The sequence below is a fragment of the Leptopilina heterotoma genome, unplaced genomic scaffold (genome assembly GCF_015476425.1).
Source record: "Leptopilina heterotoma isolate Lh14 unplaced genomic scaffold, ASM1547642v1 Lhet_198, whole genome shotgun sequence".
Classification (NCBI taxonomy): domain Eukaryota; kingdom Metazoa; phylum Arthropoda; class Insecta; order Hymenoptera; family Figitidae; genus Leptopilina; species Leptopilina heterotoma.
In genome coordinates, this window is record NW_025110914.1 from 336,370 (window position 1) to 353,122 (window position 16,753).

General features: G+C 21.9%; 3 protein-coding genes across 3 annotated transcripts in view; 1 reads left to right on the forward strand and 2 right to left on the reverse strand.

Moving 5' to 3' along the window:
• The window catches only part of LOC122501054 (vacuolar protein sorting-associated protein 13C-like), a 50,219-nt gene extending 47,188 nt beyond the window's left edge, over nt 1-3,031 (reverse strand). Inside the window, exons 1-2 of the mRNA XM_043610284.1 lie at nt 2,561-3,031; nt 2,361-2,468 (exon numbers count right to left, since the gene is read on the reverse strand). Of these exons, the coding sequence (XP_043466219.1) occupies nt 2,361-2,468; nt 2,561-2,701 (249 nt within the window). The 5' untranslated portion in view covers nt 2,702-3,031. The remainder of the gene's footprint in view (nt 1-2,360; nt 2,469-2,560) is intronic.
• A 284-nt stretch (nt 3,032-3,315) lies between these two features.
• LOC122501025 (mitochondrial inner membrane protein OXA1L-like) lies at nt 3,316-11,038 on the forward strand. The gene is made up of 8 exons (XM_043610238.1): nt 3,316-3,498; nt 6,076-6,241; nt 6,323-6,481; nt 6,685-6,828; nt 9,778-9,863; nt 9,952-10,215; nt 10,526-10,685; nt 10,808-11,038. Exons 1-8 carry the CDS (start codon nt 3,433-3,435, stop codon nt 10,927-10,929), a joined length of 1,167 nt encoding a protein of 388 aa, XP_043466173.1. The 5' UTR covers nt 3,316-3,432; the 3' UTR covers nt 10,930-11,038.
• Nucleotides 11,013-15,382, reverse strand: LOC122501026 (MIP18 family protein galla-2). Its single transcript, XM_043610239.1, has 4 exons — nt 15,109-15,382; nt 14,238-15,015; nt 13,468-13,547; nt 11,013-11,393 (listed from the first exon to the last, which is right to left on the reverse strand). The coding sequence occupies exons 2-4, from the start codon at nt 14,392-14,394 to the stop codon at nt 11,124-11,126; spliced, it is 507 nt and encodes a 168-aa protein (XP_043466174.1). The 5' UTR covers nt 14,395-15,015; nt 15,109-15,382; the 3' UTR covers nt 11,013-11,123.
• Nucleotides 15,383-16,753: the final 1,371 nt, after the last annotated feature.

The window sequence follows — 16,753 nt, forward strand, 5'->3', positions numbered from 1 at the left end:
ATTTGCTAAGGATTTTTAAAAATTTTTCGAAAGTACATAATTGAATTTTTTCGAGGAATTTCAAAAAATTAAATTGAAACTGTTTCAATTCTCATAAAGAACTTAATCACAATTTTTCCAAATAATTTGAATTTGTGCGAAGAATTTTATCAAATTGTTTTAAATAATTGAAATCTTTCAAGAAATGTTATTAATTACGAAAATAATTGAAATCTTAGTAAGAATTTTCTTAAAATTATAAATTAAAAATAAGTGAATTCTTATAAAAAATTTTTTCAAAATTTTTCAAAATAATTGAATTTTTGCGAAAAATTTTATTATCTTTGGAAAAGAATTAAATTTTTTTTTGCTTTATAAAAAATTTTATTGAATCTTTTCAAAGTAATACAATTTTTGCAAAGAATTTTTTTTAAATTCTGTAAAATAATTGAATTTTTGTGAAGAACTTTATTATAATTACGAATATAATTCAATTCTCATTCAAGTATTTTTTTTTTAAATTTTAATTTCAATTCTGTTGAAAATATAGTTTTAATTTTTTAATTTTTAACGCAATTCTTTGAAAAAAATTCAACTACTTTAATAAATATTAAAATTCTTTCTAGAAATTCAATTATTTTCAAAAGGTTAAAAAAAAATTCTCGTCAACATTTCAATTTTTCGCCAAAATTCAATTATATTCAGGAATTTTTATAAAATTCATTGTAAAATTCAATTATTTTAATAAATAACAATATTCAACACAAGAATTCAATTATTTTTTAAAATTAATAAAATTCTTCGCATAAATTCAATTATTTTCAAAAAGTCTAAAAAAATTGTCGTCAACATTTCAATTATCTTTAAAAATAAATAGCAAAATTCTTCGACAAAATTCAATTATTTTCTGGAATTTTAATAAAATCCATTGCAAAATTCAATTATTTTCATAAATAATAGTATTCATCACAAGAATACAATTATTTTCAAAATTAATAAAATTAATTTATTTTCAATAATTTTAATCAAATTTCATGGCAAAATTTCAAAAATTTTTCTTAATTCATTGAAATTATTAAACAAAAATTTTGATAATATTCTACACGAACATTCAATTATTTTACAAAAAAATAAAAATTTCACAGGAATTCAATTATTTAAAATAAAAATTACTTCATAAAATTCTTCGCAATAATTCAATTATTTTCATAAATAATAAAATTCTTTTTAATACAATTTTAATCGAATTTCTCGATATATATCATGATTCTTGAAAATTTTTTTAAAATTCGTCGAAAGAATTCAATTATTTAAAAATTTATTGATACAATTCTTTATGAGAATTCAATTTTAAAAAACATTCAATTATACAATAAATTATATGTTTTTGTATTTAAATAATTGAATTCTCGTAGAATTTAAAAAAAAATTGATTTAAAAATTAATTTCAGTTAAAATTTTGAAAAGGTTTCAAATTGAAATCTTTCAAAATTTAAATTTTTCATATTTTTAATTAACAATTCTGCAGAATTAATTTTTTTGAAAAAATTTAATTGATTTTTTTTAAATTATTTGAAGTTTACATTCTGTAATATATATTTAATTGAAGAATTTCCGAATAATCGAAATTTCAGGTAAAATTGAGTTGTAAACAAATTGATTGGGAAATTCTCAAAGAACTTTTTCAAAAATTATTGAAAATAATTAATTTGAAGAAGAATTTTAGTTACAAATTCTAAAAAATAATTATTAAATTGAAATGATAAACATTATTTTAAAGAAGTTATAATTTAACAATTTTATATTTTTCTTTTGAAATTATTCCAAAATTGAAATTAATAGAGATTTGAAAATAAAAAATTTGTTTAATTTGTATAATAATAAGTGAAATACCGTGTCTTGCGAGTAATATTTTCTAATTAATAAGAATTAATTAATTTTTAATTAATTTTTTAATAACATGTAAATAATTAAATATTATTTGTAATATTGTTTACGAAATTATTATTAACTTTTTCATAAATGTTATTTTTATTATTATTATTTTCATTATCAGAAGATTCTGTATCAAAATAGAGTTTACGAAAAAAACGTCGCATTTTGTCAAAGAGGGGTAACATATTGAACGATTTTTCATTCGAATTTTTAACATTTGCTTCACATTCCAAAGTAATTTAATATCAGAAATTTTCAATTTAATCAAATTCCAATTTATGGGAATTTATTTCTCTATTCTAGATCGATAATCGTAGAAGTTGCGAAATCACTTTTGAATGACAAATATGGAATGATAAAAAATGAAAAAAAAAAAATCACACACCGGTAGAAAAAATAATTGTTGCTTTCCTTTTAAACACTAATTTTAAAATATTTACACTTACCTCGACACAGAGGATAATTGGTTGCGAAAATAATCCGGCCCATGGTATTTTTAATGATATTTTTCCAATTAATCCAAGTTCAACTCTAATTGGTAGGCCAAGTTGATACTTAAAAAAAAATATAAATCTATTTTTATTATAAATTCATAAAAATTAGTAAAAAGAAAAAAAAAATTTTTTTCAAGAAATAAAAAACTTACCAGAGCTTCTGGTTTCAGTCTTAGATCTGACAGGTATGTATCGCCAGAGAAAATACCAACATTAAAATCCTCTGTGTCCAAGTCTTCGACATACTTGCCAAGAAATCGATTAAGAATCGCGGCTACGGCTCCTTCGAACATTTTTTTCTTCTTTTATTATTAAATTTCACTTTTAATCGAATTAGAGATGACAAAACGGAAAATTGAATTTTGATCTAACTATGTATACTACTATTATATATCTGGCACCCTTTTTGATTATAACCTCATTGAATCCTTAGCTGCGATTATTGTAACAATGCGCACATGCGCCGAGAACAACATTACTTTATTGATCTTTTATTTTACAAAATGGTATAAAAGACATACGATACTAAAAAAGCGATGACACCAAAGAGAGAAATATTGCTGAAAGGGTCGTTTAAAATTATTTTCACCCCCTCGTAGTGTTTGATCTGTCACGTTCACTCCATCTGTCAAAATGTCATTTTGTAAACACAGGAAATTTTACACATTTTTCAATATAATTAATCAACTGTCACCACTATTGATTAGAGGCAAAGGGAAGATGATTAAAAATTCTTTGATTCGTTTTCCTTTTTATTGTTTATCAAAACTTCTTTGTTATTTAAAAAAGAAATTAAAAATTCATGTTTTTAAATTGTATGACGAAGGAGGAAATTTCAAACGTTCCCGGTTTGTCGTCTGCTAAAATTGTTTACAGCGCCATCTGTAGTAAATGTGTGTAAAAAAATCTTTTACATGGTGTGTAATACCATGCTGGTGCTGGAGATGTATATTCTAACCTATACATGAAATTTTTTCTTTAATTATTTAACAATTTTTTGTTAATTAATTGTTGTCTTTACAAAATGTTGTCACGAATGTCATTCAGTGTTGCTGCTCAAAATGTTACTAAATCACAATCTTTTATCAAGGTAAATTATATTTTAAAACAACAACAAATTCACACGGTATTTACAAAATTGTTGAATTGACTGACAATTCACAATTTTAAGAAATTAAGTTTGAATTTTGTTATTATTAATTAGTTTGTTAATCTTTAACGTACGAGGCTTTTTATAAAACAAGGTAAATAAAACGAAAACATTCGAACAATGATTCAAATATATTTGAGGAGCAAGTTTTCAAAAGCTGATAAATCCATTTTTTAAAAAAGTCGAGATAAACATAAATTTAATAATTTAAAGACCTCACAGAACGTCCTGTCACTGTTAAATTTAGAAAAAAAAATTCAGAGAGACTATGAAAAAATATAGAAAATTAAAATAGGTAATTAGGTATAAAGAATAATTTAAGAGTCAGAAAAATTATAATAATGAAAGTTAAAAATTAATAAAGTAAAGTAAAACGCAAAAATTGAAAAAATCCAAAGAAATAATTAAATATTTGAAGTTAGGATTACATTAAATTAATAGTTAGGAAGAAAATAAGTATCAATCAATTTTATTCTGCTTTATAAAAAATACATTTTTGTAGCAGGAGATTCCGCCGTTTACATTATAAAGAAAAAAAATAAAAGCTCTCAAAGAAAATAAGTAGATAATAATTATAATAATAAATAATAATCAACTAAAAAAAATAAATATATAAAATTAGTAAAAATTGGAAAATAAAAATAATAAATAATCAATATGGTTTTTAAAAAATGATTACTTCCAATTTAATTTGGGGAAAAATTGTAGGAACCATTTATTTGAATCTATATACTTAAGTAATAATTTTTAAAAACGTTTTGAAAACAAAAATAATGTCTTAATTTTCTTTGAAAATAATTGAAAATTGTAAGAATTATAGATGGAAATTAGAAAAAATTAAATTTTAAATAGTCTAAAATTGAAATTTTTGGAAATTCGAATTTTGAATAATTTAAATTATAAAAATTCTAAAGACAAATTTCACTTCAAATTCTTTTTTTAAATCAATTGAATTTTTGAATGGATTTAATTGAAAAACTTTGGAGTAATTGAAATTTCGTAAAATTGAATTAAAAACAATTGAATTTTAGACTGTATTTTGAGTGAATTTTATTTTTTTTAATAATACAATGTTTTTCAAAAAATCTTCTTAAAAATTATTTAAAATAATTAATTTAGAGAAAAGTTTTAGTTACCAGTTCTAGAAAAGAATTTAATTTTGGAGAATTTAAAATTATCATTTTTAAAAATATTTTAATTAAAGAGTATTTTCTTTTAGTCGATTTTTGGAAGACAGGTGAATAAAACACATTCACTTTTTTAACGACTATTTTTAAAAATAATTAAATTTCAAAAAGGTTTTCGTGAAAAAATTTATATCGATGTAGAAGTTTAATAATATTTTTGAATATTTATTTAAAATTGTTATACTTTTAAAGAATTTTAGTTAATAGTAAATATTAAAATATTCATTAAACAAAATTATAGAAGTTTTCGATTACTTACTGAATTTAGAAATTCTGAAAAAAATTAGGTTTTTGGAAAATTTTAATTAAAATTTGTTGAATATAATTATTAATTCAAAAGTTTTGATACATTTTTTTTTATAAAAATTCAAATATTTTATAAAAATTTAATTTACTCTTTCCTGAGAATTGTACAATTTTTCCAAAGAATTCAAATATTTTCAAAAATTTTAATAAAATACTGGGAAGAACACAATTATTTAAAAAAAAATTTAAAACAAATTTAATAATCATATTTTTCATACAATTATTATTTAACACTATTAAAAAATCGACATTATTTTCAACAAATTTAAAGAAATTCTTTTAATTAATTATTTTTGAAAACTCTCATAAAATTTTTGAAAAAAATTGTAATATTTGTCATAAATTAAAAATAAAATTCTTCGCAGTAATTCAATTATTTTCAATGCAATTTTAATAACATTTCTCGAAAGAATTGAATTATTTAACACATTTTTTGATAAAATTATTAATAAGAGTTCATTTATTTTGAATGTATTAATTTTTAAATTTGAAATCTTATTTTAGAAGAAAAATTATTAAAAAAACTTAAGAAACAAAAAAGCAGACAAGAACAACTACATAACTGCGAATAGATTACCAGAATAAAACGATTTTTAAAGAAGATTTTTGAAAACAATTAAAAATTTTTTAAACCATTGGAAATTTTGTGAAATTTTTTTCAAACAAATTTTATATTTAAAAGAATTTCAAAACAATTTTTAAGAATAATCATATTTTTTTTGTAGAAAAAAATGAAAAGATATGAAAATATTCTTTAAATAATTCAAGTTTACAATTTTAGAATTGATGTTATAATAAGAGGAAAAATTAAAAATTTGTACAGAAATCAGAAAAATGTCAGAGAAATAGAAAATCAAATTTTAATTATAATCTAAAATAAAATAAACGATTTTCTTGAATTTTATTTTCGTACTTTGAATCGACTAAAAAGGGTTTTTTTGCGCCTTGAAGTCGATCCAAGGCCTGGAATTGTTTCATTTTCTACAATAATTATTAACACAAGAATATTAACAAATTTTTTCAGTTTCAGAACAAAACTACAAATCGATCTTTACATTTAATTTGCCGAACACGAATATTACCGGCGCCAAATATTTTCAAGTCTAAAACAAATGTGGAATTAAATTTCATTCGTCATGCAAGTAAAAAAGAGATTGTTGACACTTTTGGTTTTATACCCGAAGCACCAAGTGAGAATAAGAGACATTATTATTTAATAAAATTATGTTTTACAAAATATTAATTACTGACTTGAAAAATAATTATTGCAGTGCCTGAAACGATTATTGAACCTGAAGTGGCTGAAAAAATTAGTGAAATTGCAAGTGCTGGTCTAGGAAGTTACTGGACACCTGTGGGTTGTGTACAAAATACATTAGAATTTTTACACTCAACTTTAGAAATTCCTTGGTGGGCATCTATAATCGCACGTAAATTTTCAAATTATATTTTTTCGTTCAAACAAATTCATTGATTGTATTTTGACTTACTATTAATAATTAATAATTAATAATTATTAATTTATACTTATTAATCTTAAGAAATAAATATGTCAAGTTTCATTAAAAAAAAATTATAATATAATAACTCTTTTATCGAGTTCTTAAATAAAAAAAAATTATTATTATTTCAGTCACTGTTGTTGTGCGATTAGCGTGTTTTCCACTGGTGATAAAGGCACAAAAAGCGACAGCAGAGTTATCTAAATATCTGCCCGAAATTCTAAATATACAAGATAAAATAACGAGAGCTCGGAAAGCAGGAGATAAAGAAGCAGGTGATTTTATAGAATAATATTTTCTTATTCGTTTAATTATATTAACAGGCCTCGGATTTTATGACTTTTTCTATGTTCAAAAAATGCGCCTTTTTTATTTTTTTTCCAAATATTGCAACAAAATATCGCATTTTTAGTATAAAATGTAACTTATTTCGTCTAAAGTTCGGAGGTTTCAGTCAGGGTTGCCACAAATATTTTTATTTTATTTTTCCCTGACTTTTCCCTGATTTCCAGAAAAAAATTTCACTTTTTCCCTGACCCTAAAGAATATTCTGATTCACTCTCAAAATTATTAGATACTCAAAAAAAATGTTCTATTACATTTATTTACAAACTTCTTTAATTGTAAAATTATTTAAAAACATCAATAACTTCTTTCTTAAATAAATATTAAATCATTATTATTTTTCGGTAGGAATTAAAATTCTTCAAAATATTCAAATTTAAACCATTTTGAAATTCAACAACTTATAAGAATATTATTACAAAACATGATTAATTATTTACAAAAATTCTTCGCAAGAATTCAATTATTTTTACAAGAAGTACAATTTCACAAAAAAATTGAATTATTTAAAAAAATGTAATAAAATTCGTTTTGCAAGAATTCAATTATTTTCTTAAATAATAAATCGATTATTCGGTAATTCATTTTTAAATCAACTTTTATTAGAAAATTCTAAAAAAATTCAATTATTTAAATTAAAAAATAAATAATTTATTGAATAATTGAATGATGGTTAAAATTGAATTCTCATAAAGAATTTTATCAATAAAATTTTAAATAATTGAATTCGTTTGACAAATTTTAATAAAATTTTTAAGAATAATTTCATTTATCGAGGAATTTGATTAAAATATTGTATAAAAAATAATTCATAAAAATAATAATAATTAAATAAATAATTAAAATTTTCATAAAATAATTGAATGTTGGAGAAAAATTTTTATTATTTATATAAATAATTGAATTCTTACAACGAATTTTATTCAAGTTTGTAAAAATAATTGAATTTTGGTGAAGAATTTTATTATTTATAAAAATAATTGAATTCTTAAAAAGAACTATGTTAAATTTTTTTAAATAATTAAATTCTTGCGACGAATTTTATAAAAATATTTTTAAATAATTGATAATTTTCGAAAATTTTTATGAAATTAATTATATTTTAACTAATTGAATTCCTGTGAAAATTGTATTACTTATGGAAATAATGGAATTATTTTGAATTGATTTATTAAAAATTGAATAATTGAATTCCTACGAAATTTTGACAAGAATTTTATTAAAATTCTTAAATATAATTGAATTTCGATGAAGAATTTTATTATTTATAAAGATAATTGAAATTTTGACAATATTTCTTTTTTAATTTTTGAACATAATTGAATTTCTGCGAAGAATTTTATTATTTTGAAAATAATTTAATTCTTCCAACGAATTTTATTCAAGTTTATAAAAGTAATTGAATTTCGGTGAAAAATTTTATTATTTATAAAAATAATTGAATTCATGAAAATATTTTATAAAAATCTTTTTATATAATTGATGTTTCGAAAAATTTTATGAAATTTTGTATTTTAAATAATTGAATTCCTGTGAAAATTTTATTACTTATATGAAAATAATTGAATTATTTCAAAGAAATTTATTAAATATTGAATAATTGAATTCCTGTGGAATTTTGACAAGAATTTTATTAAAAGTTTTAAAAATAATTGAATTTCGATGAAGAATTTTATTATTTATAAAGATAATTGAAATTTTGACGAGAATTTTTTTTTAATTTTTGAACATAATTGAAATTTTGCGAAGAATTTTTGTAACTTTTGAAAATAATTGAATTTCTGTACTCATTTGTAACTTTTCCAAAATCCAATTTTTTTCTGTATTTTTAACTGAAATTCTTCTATCAATTTAGTATTTATGAAAATTGTAAAAATTATTTATAAAATAATTTGTAAGTCATAATTTTATGATCGTTTTTGAAAAATTAAGTTATTTAAAAAAAAATTATTGTCAGAAATTGAAAAAATTGAAGGTTTTGTATTAAAATTCGAGGTAATTTCATAATTTACGAGGCAAAAAAGAAAAAAATTCAGAGTTTTCTCATGAATTTTAAAAATTCAATTTTTTCCAGTACTTTTAGTAAAAATCCCTGACTTTTCCCTGATTTCCCTGACCTGTGGCAACCCTGTCAGTGTAATTAAATTTTCGAAATATACCATTATTAAAAAGATTTTGAATAATTGAAATTTTTTTTAATTTAATTGAAAATCATTGATTTCTTTCCAGTATTTTTTATTATAAATTTTGAAAATCAACTTTTGAAGAATTTTAATTCAGAATTTTGAAAATAATTGAATTCTCACAATTTTTAAAAGAAAAACCTTCAAGTGTAAATTAAAAAATGAAAATTAGCTTCTAAAAATTATCTATTATTAAAAAGATCAGAAGAATAAAAAATTAAAGTTTTGTGACGACACTGAATTAAATAAACGACTGTTTCGACTTTTTTTCTATTTTAAATTGACTAAAGCGACTTTTTTTGCACCTTAAAGTCGATCCGAGGCCTTTAATTGATTTAGAGATGAAATTTAGTTTGAAAGTTGTTGAAAATAACTGAATTTTAGAAAGATTAGACTTTTAATTTTTTAAAAATTATTAAATTTCAGAAAGTTTTAAATTGAAATTTTGCAAATTTTTTTTTTGTGGAAAAACAAATAGGTATTTAAATATTTAATTATTTGAATATTAACGCGACAGGTTCGTTAATATATTTAATAAAATTATTTAAGTTTTGAATAATTGAATTTAGAAATCAGCGAAAGGTGAGGGGAGTAGAAAATAAAATTTTTCGACTTTTTTTTGTATTTTCAATTGACTAAAGCGACTTTTTTTTAACCTTAAAGTAGATACGAGGCCTGTATTAATTTTTCTTTTAGTTGAACGATACGCAATTGAATTACACCGTGCGGTGAACGGTAAAGAACTTATTCCTTTTAAACCTTTTGTTCCATCAGTCATACAAGTAAGTTCAGAAAATAATAAATTTAATCAATTCGACAATTTTCTTTTTTTTAAGTCAATAATGCTAAATAATTGTTTACGATTTTCAGGGATCACTTGCTTTGTCAGTATTTTTAGCTCTTCAAGGAATGGCAAAAGTTCCTTTGAAAAGTATGGAGGAAGGGGGTATATTCTGGTTCACAAATCTTTGCGTTAACGATCCTTATTATATATTGCCTTTAATGAGCTGTGCAACGCTAACACTGCTATTGAAAAGTTCTTTAAATACAATGCCAATGGATAAAATAACGAAAAAATTGTTTATATTTGTTATGCCTATTGGCATTCTCTTCTTCATTAAGTCATTCCCAGCGGTGTGTAAATATATTTATAATTTTAATGTTAATCGTAAGCAATGGGGCGCATGAATATTTCTCAAATGTCATTTGAAAATTAATATTTTTGCCCTTTCACAAAAATGAATTTAAAATTTAATTTCTCTTTTTCTTTTAAAATATTGTTCCGATTGTTTGTCGGATTCTTTATATAATTTAATTTATTTTTTGTTGTGTTTAATAAATTATTTTCATTGTTTCTTTAAATTATAAAACTTTTCCCTATTTATATTCGAAGATTATATAAACATTTTTGCAATTTTTTTAAACGAATGTCTTATATTTTTAGAGTACTCTTGTGTACTGGGTGACGACAAATTCTGTTACACTTTTACAACATCACGTGTTAAAAATTCCTTCTGTTAAAAACTATTATGGTCTTCCGAGTTTTGAAAATACTGAAAAAAATGTGGTGTCACCTGGAAATTTTCTAGAAAGTCTTCACAGCAGTAAGTTTCAATTTACTCTCTTAACATTGTGTAAGACTATTTAATATTTTTCTGAAAGTTTTAGATAATATTAATTAGAATGATAATGGCAATACTTTTCTTTGAATTAAATATTTTTTTAGACGTGGAAAACATGAAAGTTACACAACAATTCAATGAGAGAATTTATCTTCAAAATATGGAAAAAACTAAATACAAAAGGCAACAGACTAAAGTTCCTGAACAAAAGAAAATGAAACGTTAAATGTAAATAAATTTGTGAAAATCGTATTGCGTGTTGAAATTGTATTTATATATGATAAATAATGTATAAATTAGAAAAAAGAATTATTAAAATAACATTTGATTTATTATATTTTTAACAACACATTTAAAATTTTTTTAAAAGTATACATTTTAAGCCTTTTGAACTTGGAATAGTTTAGAGGAAAAGTTTACTTATAATTCTACTCGTATACACTGATTAATTACTTCGAGGAGATGATTATTTTCGAGGGCAGCTGCAACACGTTCCTTATCGGCGAGTTGTTTATTTATTGCCAATTCGGAAGCGTGTGTTCCAGGTGTAATTTCAACTGTGACTTTAAATCTTGCTGGTAATGCCCGTAAAAGTTGAACTCTTATTGAAAGGCCGATTAACGTGGCCATACTACAGTGAGGAATTGTTGGTGTGAATTTTACTAAAACTGCATTATTCTTATTGTCCACCTGTGGATAATTTTTCATTTATAGTTTCAAAAATAAATAGTTTGCTAACTAAACATTTTTATTATATATTTTCAGATATTACAAGCCTCGGATCTACTTTCAAACATAAAAAAAGTCTCTTTAGTCGATTAAAAATACAAAAAAAGTCGAAAATAAAATTTAAAAAATTTCAAATTCTGAAAGTACTTCTAAAGAATTCAATTATTTAAATACAAAAATTCAATTTTTATAATAATTGAAACCGTTCATTTTTCTTTTTAAAGATATTAAGGTAGAATATATTCAAAAAATTTTAATAAATAAATTCGTAAAATTAACTTTTTAAAAATATTTCTAAATAATTTTTGAAAGACGCAATAGTTTTACAATTACATAAAAATTAAAAATTTTTTTTTTAAACTTAAATTTGGTAAAATCTTTTTAAAAAATAATTTAAATTTAGTAAAATTTTTGAAAAATAATTAAAATTTGCAATGAATTTTAATTAAATTCCTTAAAATAATTAAATTTGGCAAAAGTTTTAATAAAATTTTTGAAAATAATTGAATCTTGCAAAGAGTTTTATTAAAATTATAGATGAATTAGAATTTTAATAAAATTTCAGAAAAAATTGAATTTTGCAAAGGGGGCCCCGTCCATAAACTACGTCACGCCTTAGAGAGAGGCGGGGTGGAATTCATTTTTTGTGACGTTCTGTAGAAAAAATGGCGCTAAAGCATGTAAAATTTGTGACGTGGGTAGGGGGGGGGGGGTGGAAAAATTAGGCAAAATAGTGTGACGTAGTTTATGAACGGCCCCAAAGAGTTTTATTAAAATTCATGAAAATAATTGAATTTTTCAATAAATTTAAAAAAAATCCTGAAAATTGAATTTAGACAAAAATTTTATTAAAATTCCTGAAAATAATTGAATTTTGCAACGAATTTTAATAAAATTCCCTAAAATAATTAAATTTTGCAAAAAAATTTATTAAGCAAATAAATAATTGAGTTTTTAAATAATATTAAAAAAATAATCAAATTTTTGATGAATTTTAATTATAAATAATTACTTTCTTAAAACTATTTTAATATTTTCATTTTTTAACGAATTTACACTTGAAGATTATTCATTAAAATTTTTAAAAATTCAATTATTTCCAAAATTATCAATAAAATATCTATAATAGTTAATTTTCAAAAATTTTAATAAAATACTTGAAAAAAATGATTTATTTTCAATTAATTTTACTAAATTTCAATTATTCAAAATCTTTTTAATTGTATATTTCAAAAATTTAATTAGAAAAAATTTTCAAAAACAATTTTTGAAACATTTATCTACAGTTTTTTATACTGCGCGTAAAAATCGAAAAAAGTTTTTTAATATAAGTCGATAAAAGTCGCATTATTTAAAAATAGTCGAAAAAGTCGAAAAAATCACAATATCCGAGGCCTGCAATTCTAAGAAATCTTTTTTTTTAAATATTCTAATGTAATTTATTCGAAAATAATTGAATTTCTTAAAAGAATTTTTGTATAAATTTAAAAAAATCTAAGCCATTTTTTTAGAATTTTAATTAAAAATTTTCACAATGATTGTTTTCTCCAAAATGTTAAAAATAATCTTGAAAAATTTTAAATGTTTGTATTATTTTTTGTACCTGTGTATTTGAATTTTCGTAATTATGTTTTTAAAAATATTGATGATTCTTCATTAAATTTTTTGAAAATTTAATTATTTTCAAAAAATTTGCAATTAAACTTCTTCAAAAGTTGATTTTCAAAAATTGTAATAATTGAAAAAAATCAATTATTTAAATTAAATTTTACAAAATTTCAATTATTCCAAATCTTTTTAATTGTATATTTTGAAAATTTAATAAGAAAATTTATTCATAAATAATTTTTGAAAGATTTGTCTATATAGTTATTTTTCACACCTTAAAAATCGAAATTAATTGCAATTTATACTAAAAATATGGTATTTTGTAGCAATATTTGGAAGAAAAGTCGAGAAAGTCGCAATTTTTGAAAATAGTCGAAAAAAGTCGAAAAAGTCAGAATATCCGAGGCCTGATATTATGTTCTCTTACTTCAATAAGATCCTCTTCGACGACTTTTAATTCCTCGAGAGTTAAAGGATGTTCCGGATCGTTTATGTTCCTGACGATGTCTGTGGGCAACGAGAAAATTTATAATAACAATACAGATAAGACTTTTTATTTATTTATTTTATTAGTTAATTTATCTTCAGAAATCTTTATACTAGTCAAAAAAATTTCTTCAGATTTTGGTTATAATTTTTTCTAAAATATAATGACATTAAAATTCACAAACAATTTTAAAGAAAAAAATTAATGTGTTTGAATATGTTCGCACTTTGCAGTTACATAGTTTTTGTTTGCTTAGCTAAATAACTTTTTTAAAAATAATATTTCTTTTTAAATGTTTTAAATTTTAAAATTAATGCACTGAAAATTACTGAATTCTTGCAAAGTTGTTATCAAGAAATTTGAAAATAATTAAAGTCATTTGAAAGGGTTATATTAAAAAATTTTAAATAATTGTATTCTCTCGAGAAAATTTAGTTAAAATTGTATTGAAAATAATTAAATTCTCACAAAAAATCTGGCAGCTCTATTTCTAATTAAAATTTGTAATTATTATTAATTAATTAGCAAATCAAAATAAAATTTTGAATAACAAAATAATTTAACAAATTTTTAATTCAATAATAATTAAATGCAAAAGTAAAAAAAATTGTAAATAGGTAATAGTTTAAAAAATTATTTATGGAACTGTATAGTACACATAAACGACAATGTAATTTTTATTTAAAAAAAAGTAGCTGAATTATTCATACCGAAAACTTCACGTGAGTCGAATTCGTCGACAACGTCTTCATTTTCATCATCAGCTGTCACTTTCCTCTCATCAAGTTTTTTATACAATGTAGGGTTAACATTTTCTAATTGTTCTGCATTGTTTTTGTCACCCGAATAAACAAAATAATTATTCATGGTACAGTGTCAAAATAATGTAAAGACACTTTCATAAATGTAATTTTTAACGAGTGTAAAATTGGCACAATACCAGAGGAAATAATGATTTCATCAATTGTAATCGTTTAATAGCCTTTTAATCACTTTTTATTGTTTGGTAATTAATATTTAATTATTTATTCAAGTTATAGGTTAAAGAGCTACTTTGCTATATCCCCGTCAAGAAGACTATATACAGGAGAACCAACTCGCCTGCTTGTTCATAGAGAGCAGTGGTCCCGTTTTTAACGGACGACTGGGCGTACTACCCCGAGGCGCACTAGTCTTCTGCACATCGCAACACATGCATAACTGTATAAACTCTATCTGTGTATCTTTAAATAATGTGTGTTTGTTTTGTTTACAATTTTCTTGGTTATGTGCAAGTTCTGTGACAGTTGATTTTGAAAACACTAAATGAAATGCCATAAAAGAGTTTGTATCTTCTGAAATATTTTTGCTTGATTTCATCTTTATTAGTTTTTATAATTTATAAATCTCTTTTAAAATCTTTGAAATATCGTAGAGCGTTAAATCCGAAAACTTAGTTCAGTTGGAAAAATTCCTCTTTGGAGGTTATGGTTAACCTCAAATACAATGCTATAACAGAAATAAATATAATTGCAGCAATAATAAATATATAATAAATTATATATTACAATAGGATAGATAATAATTTATAATATAACATACCCTTTTTTTATTGTAAGATAAAAAATGGTTATGAAAATCCCATTACAACTTTTATTATTTAAATTAACACTCTTCATCAATACGAATCATAATTAAAAACACTAGTGTTAAATACACTTCTCACTTTTATTAGAAATTTCTGTATTAAAAATATTAAGTTCACTTAATATTTACACTTATTATTCAATATGAGGGGATAATAAAAACTTGCAGCTGTTACAGCTGTCAGATGGAATATATATAAAATATACACAGTTATGCATGTGTTGAGGTGTGCAGAAGACTAGTGCGCCTCGGGGTAGTACACCCAATCGTCCGTTAAAATCGGGACCATCGGAAATACTCGAGTTGTTCCTCCTGTATATAGTCTTCTTGATCCCCGTCAATACAAAACAGAAAGCTGAACGATGCGCATGCGCAAATTTGGCAGCCATATTGCTGCAGGGAAAACTTCAAAAATAATTTTATTTTTACAATATTCAAGAAAATGTTTATTAACATTTAAAAAAAATTTATTTGTTTTATTTATTATTTATTTTAATTTAAACGGACAGAAAACAAAATTTATGCCCAAATACAAAGTATTAATTACAATAACTATTTCAGTAAACGTAATTAATGTTAAAAAAATTGTCATTATTGAGAAAACGAAATTCTGCAAATTGTTTTCCTTTTTTTTATAAAAAATTAGAACTTTGTAGGTAATGACAAATATAAAATATATATATCCATTTTGCATTATTTCTGTTTATCAATCATAATTTTGTTTTACAAAAAGAAGAAAAATGTTTGCATAATTCTTATTTTTTATAATCACATTTTTTGTACAAAATTCTGTTTCTTTTTAAAAAGGAAATAATTTGCACCATATTCGATTTTTCAATTACAATTTTTTCAAACAAAATTCAAAGATTTCTTAGAAATAAAAAAATAGAATTTTTATAAATTCAAAAAAATTTTTTTTTTAGCAATTTTTTAATTTTTGAAAAAATTGATTTTTGACTGATTCTATTTCAATTTATGCAGGGCAAATAGGTTGAAAATTCTAAATCAATGTTAAAGGTGATTTTTCTTGTTCTGAGCTATGAGTGTTTGAAAATTTTAGGACATATCGTGATTTTAGAGCTAAACAGCTGATGACAAATTATTTTCAAATCTTTCTAGTTTTTGCAAAAATTAATATTTTTCAATTTTTTTTCTTGATTTTAGTAGTATTTTTGATACTTTTTCTTTGCAAACTTGAAAATATGAAAAATTTTGAAAATTAACAAAATGCCGGACATTTTTCGAAAAATCAAAAAAATTATTTTCTCAAAAACATCATTTTTTATTTTTCTTAAAATTTTTGTGTGATTACTAGATGAAAAAAGGAACTATTTTCAAAAGGTTTCATGTCCGCCAAAACTGTTTGGAAGTCGCTATAATTTTAAGATCACAGCACAGAAACTTTCCTAAAAATTTATTAAATATTTACTTGCAATATTCGGAATATTCAATTGCAATGTTTATTGAAAGTTGTGTAAAGATTTAAATGTCCCGATTAAATAAATGTTTAGCGCGAAACTTTCCTGAACATTTAAATGATATTTTCGCCTAATTATAATTATCCCAGAGTTTAATAAAAAATATTTCATTTGTAAAAATA

Excerpts from the sequence above, each read along its gene's own strand:
- LOC122501026 (XM_043610239.1), bottom strand. The coding sequence starts at position 14,394 with ATGAATAATTATTTTGTTTATTCGGGTGACAAAAACAATGCAGAACAA. Across the intron at positions 13,548-14,237 it reads CGACTCACGTGAAGTTTTCG|ACATCGTCAGGAACATAAAC; the intron begins GTATGAATAATT and ends CGTTGCCCACAG. Across the intron at positions 11,394-13,467 it reads TCGAAGAGGATCTTATTGAA|GTGGACAATAAGAATAATGC; the intron begins GTAAGAGAACAT and ends AATTATCCACAG.
- LOC122501025 (XM_043610238.1), top strand. The coding sequence starts at position 3,433 with ATGTTGTCACGAATGTCATTCAGTGTTGCTGCTCAAAATGTTACTAAA. Across the intron at positions 6,242-6,322 it reads TTTTATACCCGAAGCACCAA|TGCCTGAAACGATTATTGAA; the intron begins GTGAGAATAAGA and ends TAATTATTGCAG. Across the intron at positions 9,864-9,951 it reads TTGTTCCATCAGTCATACAA|GGATCACTTGCTTTGTCAGT; the intron begins GTAAGTTCAGAA and ends TACGATTTTCAG.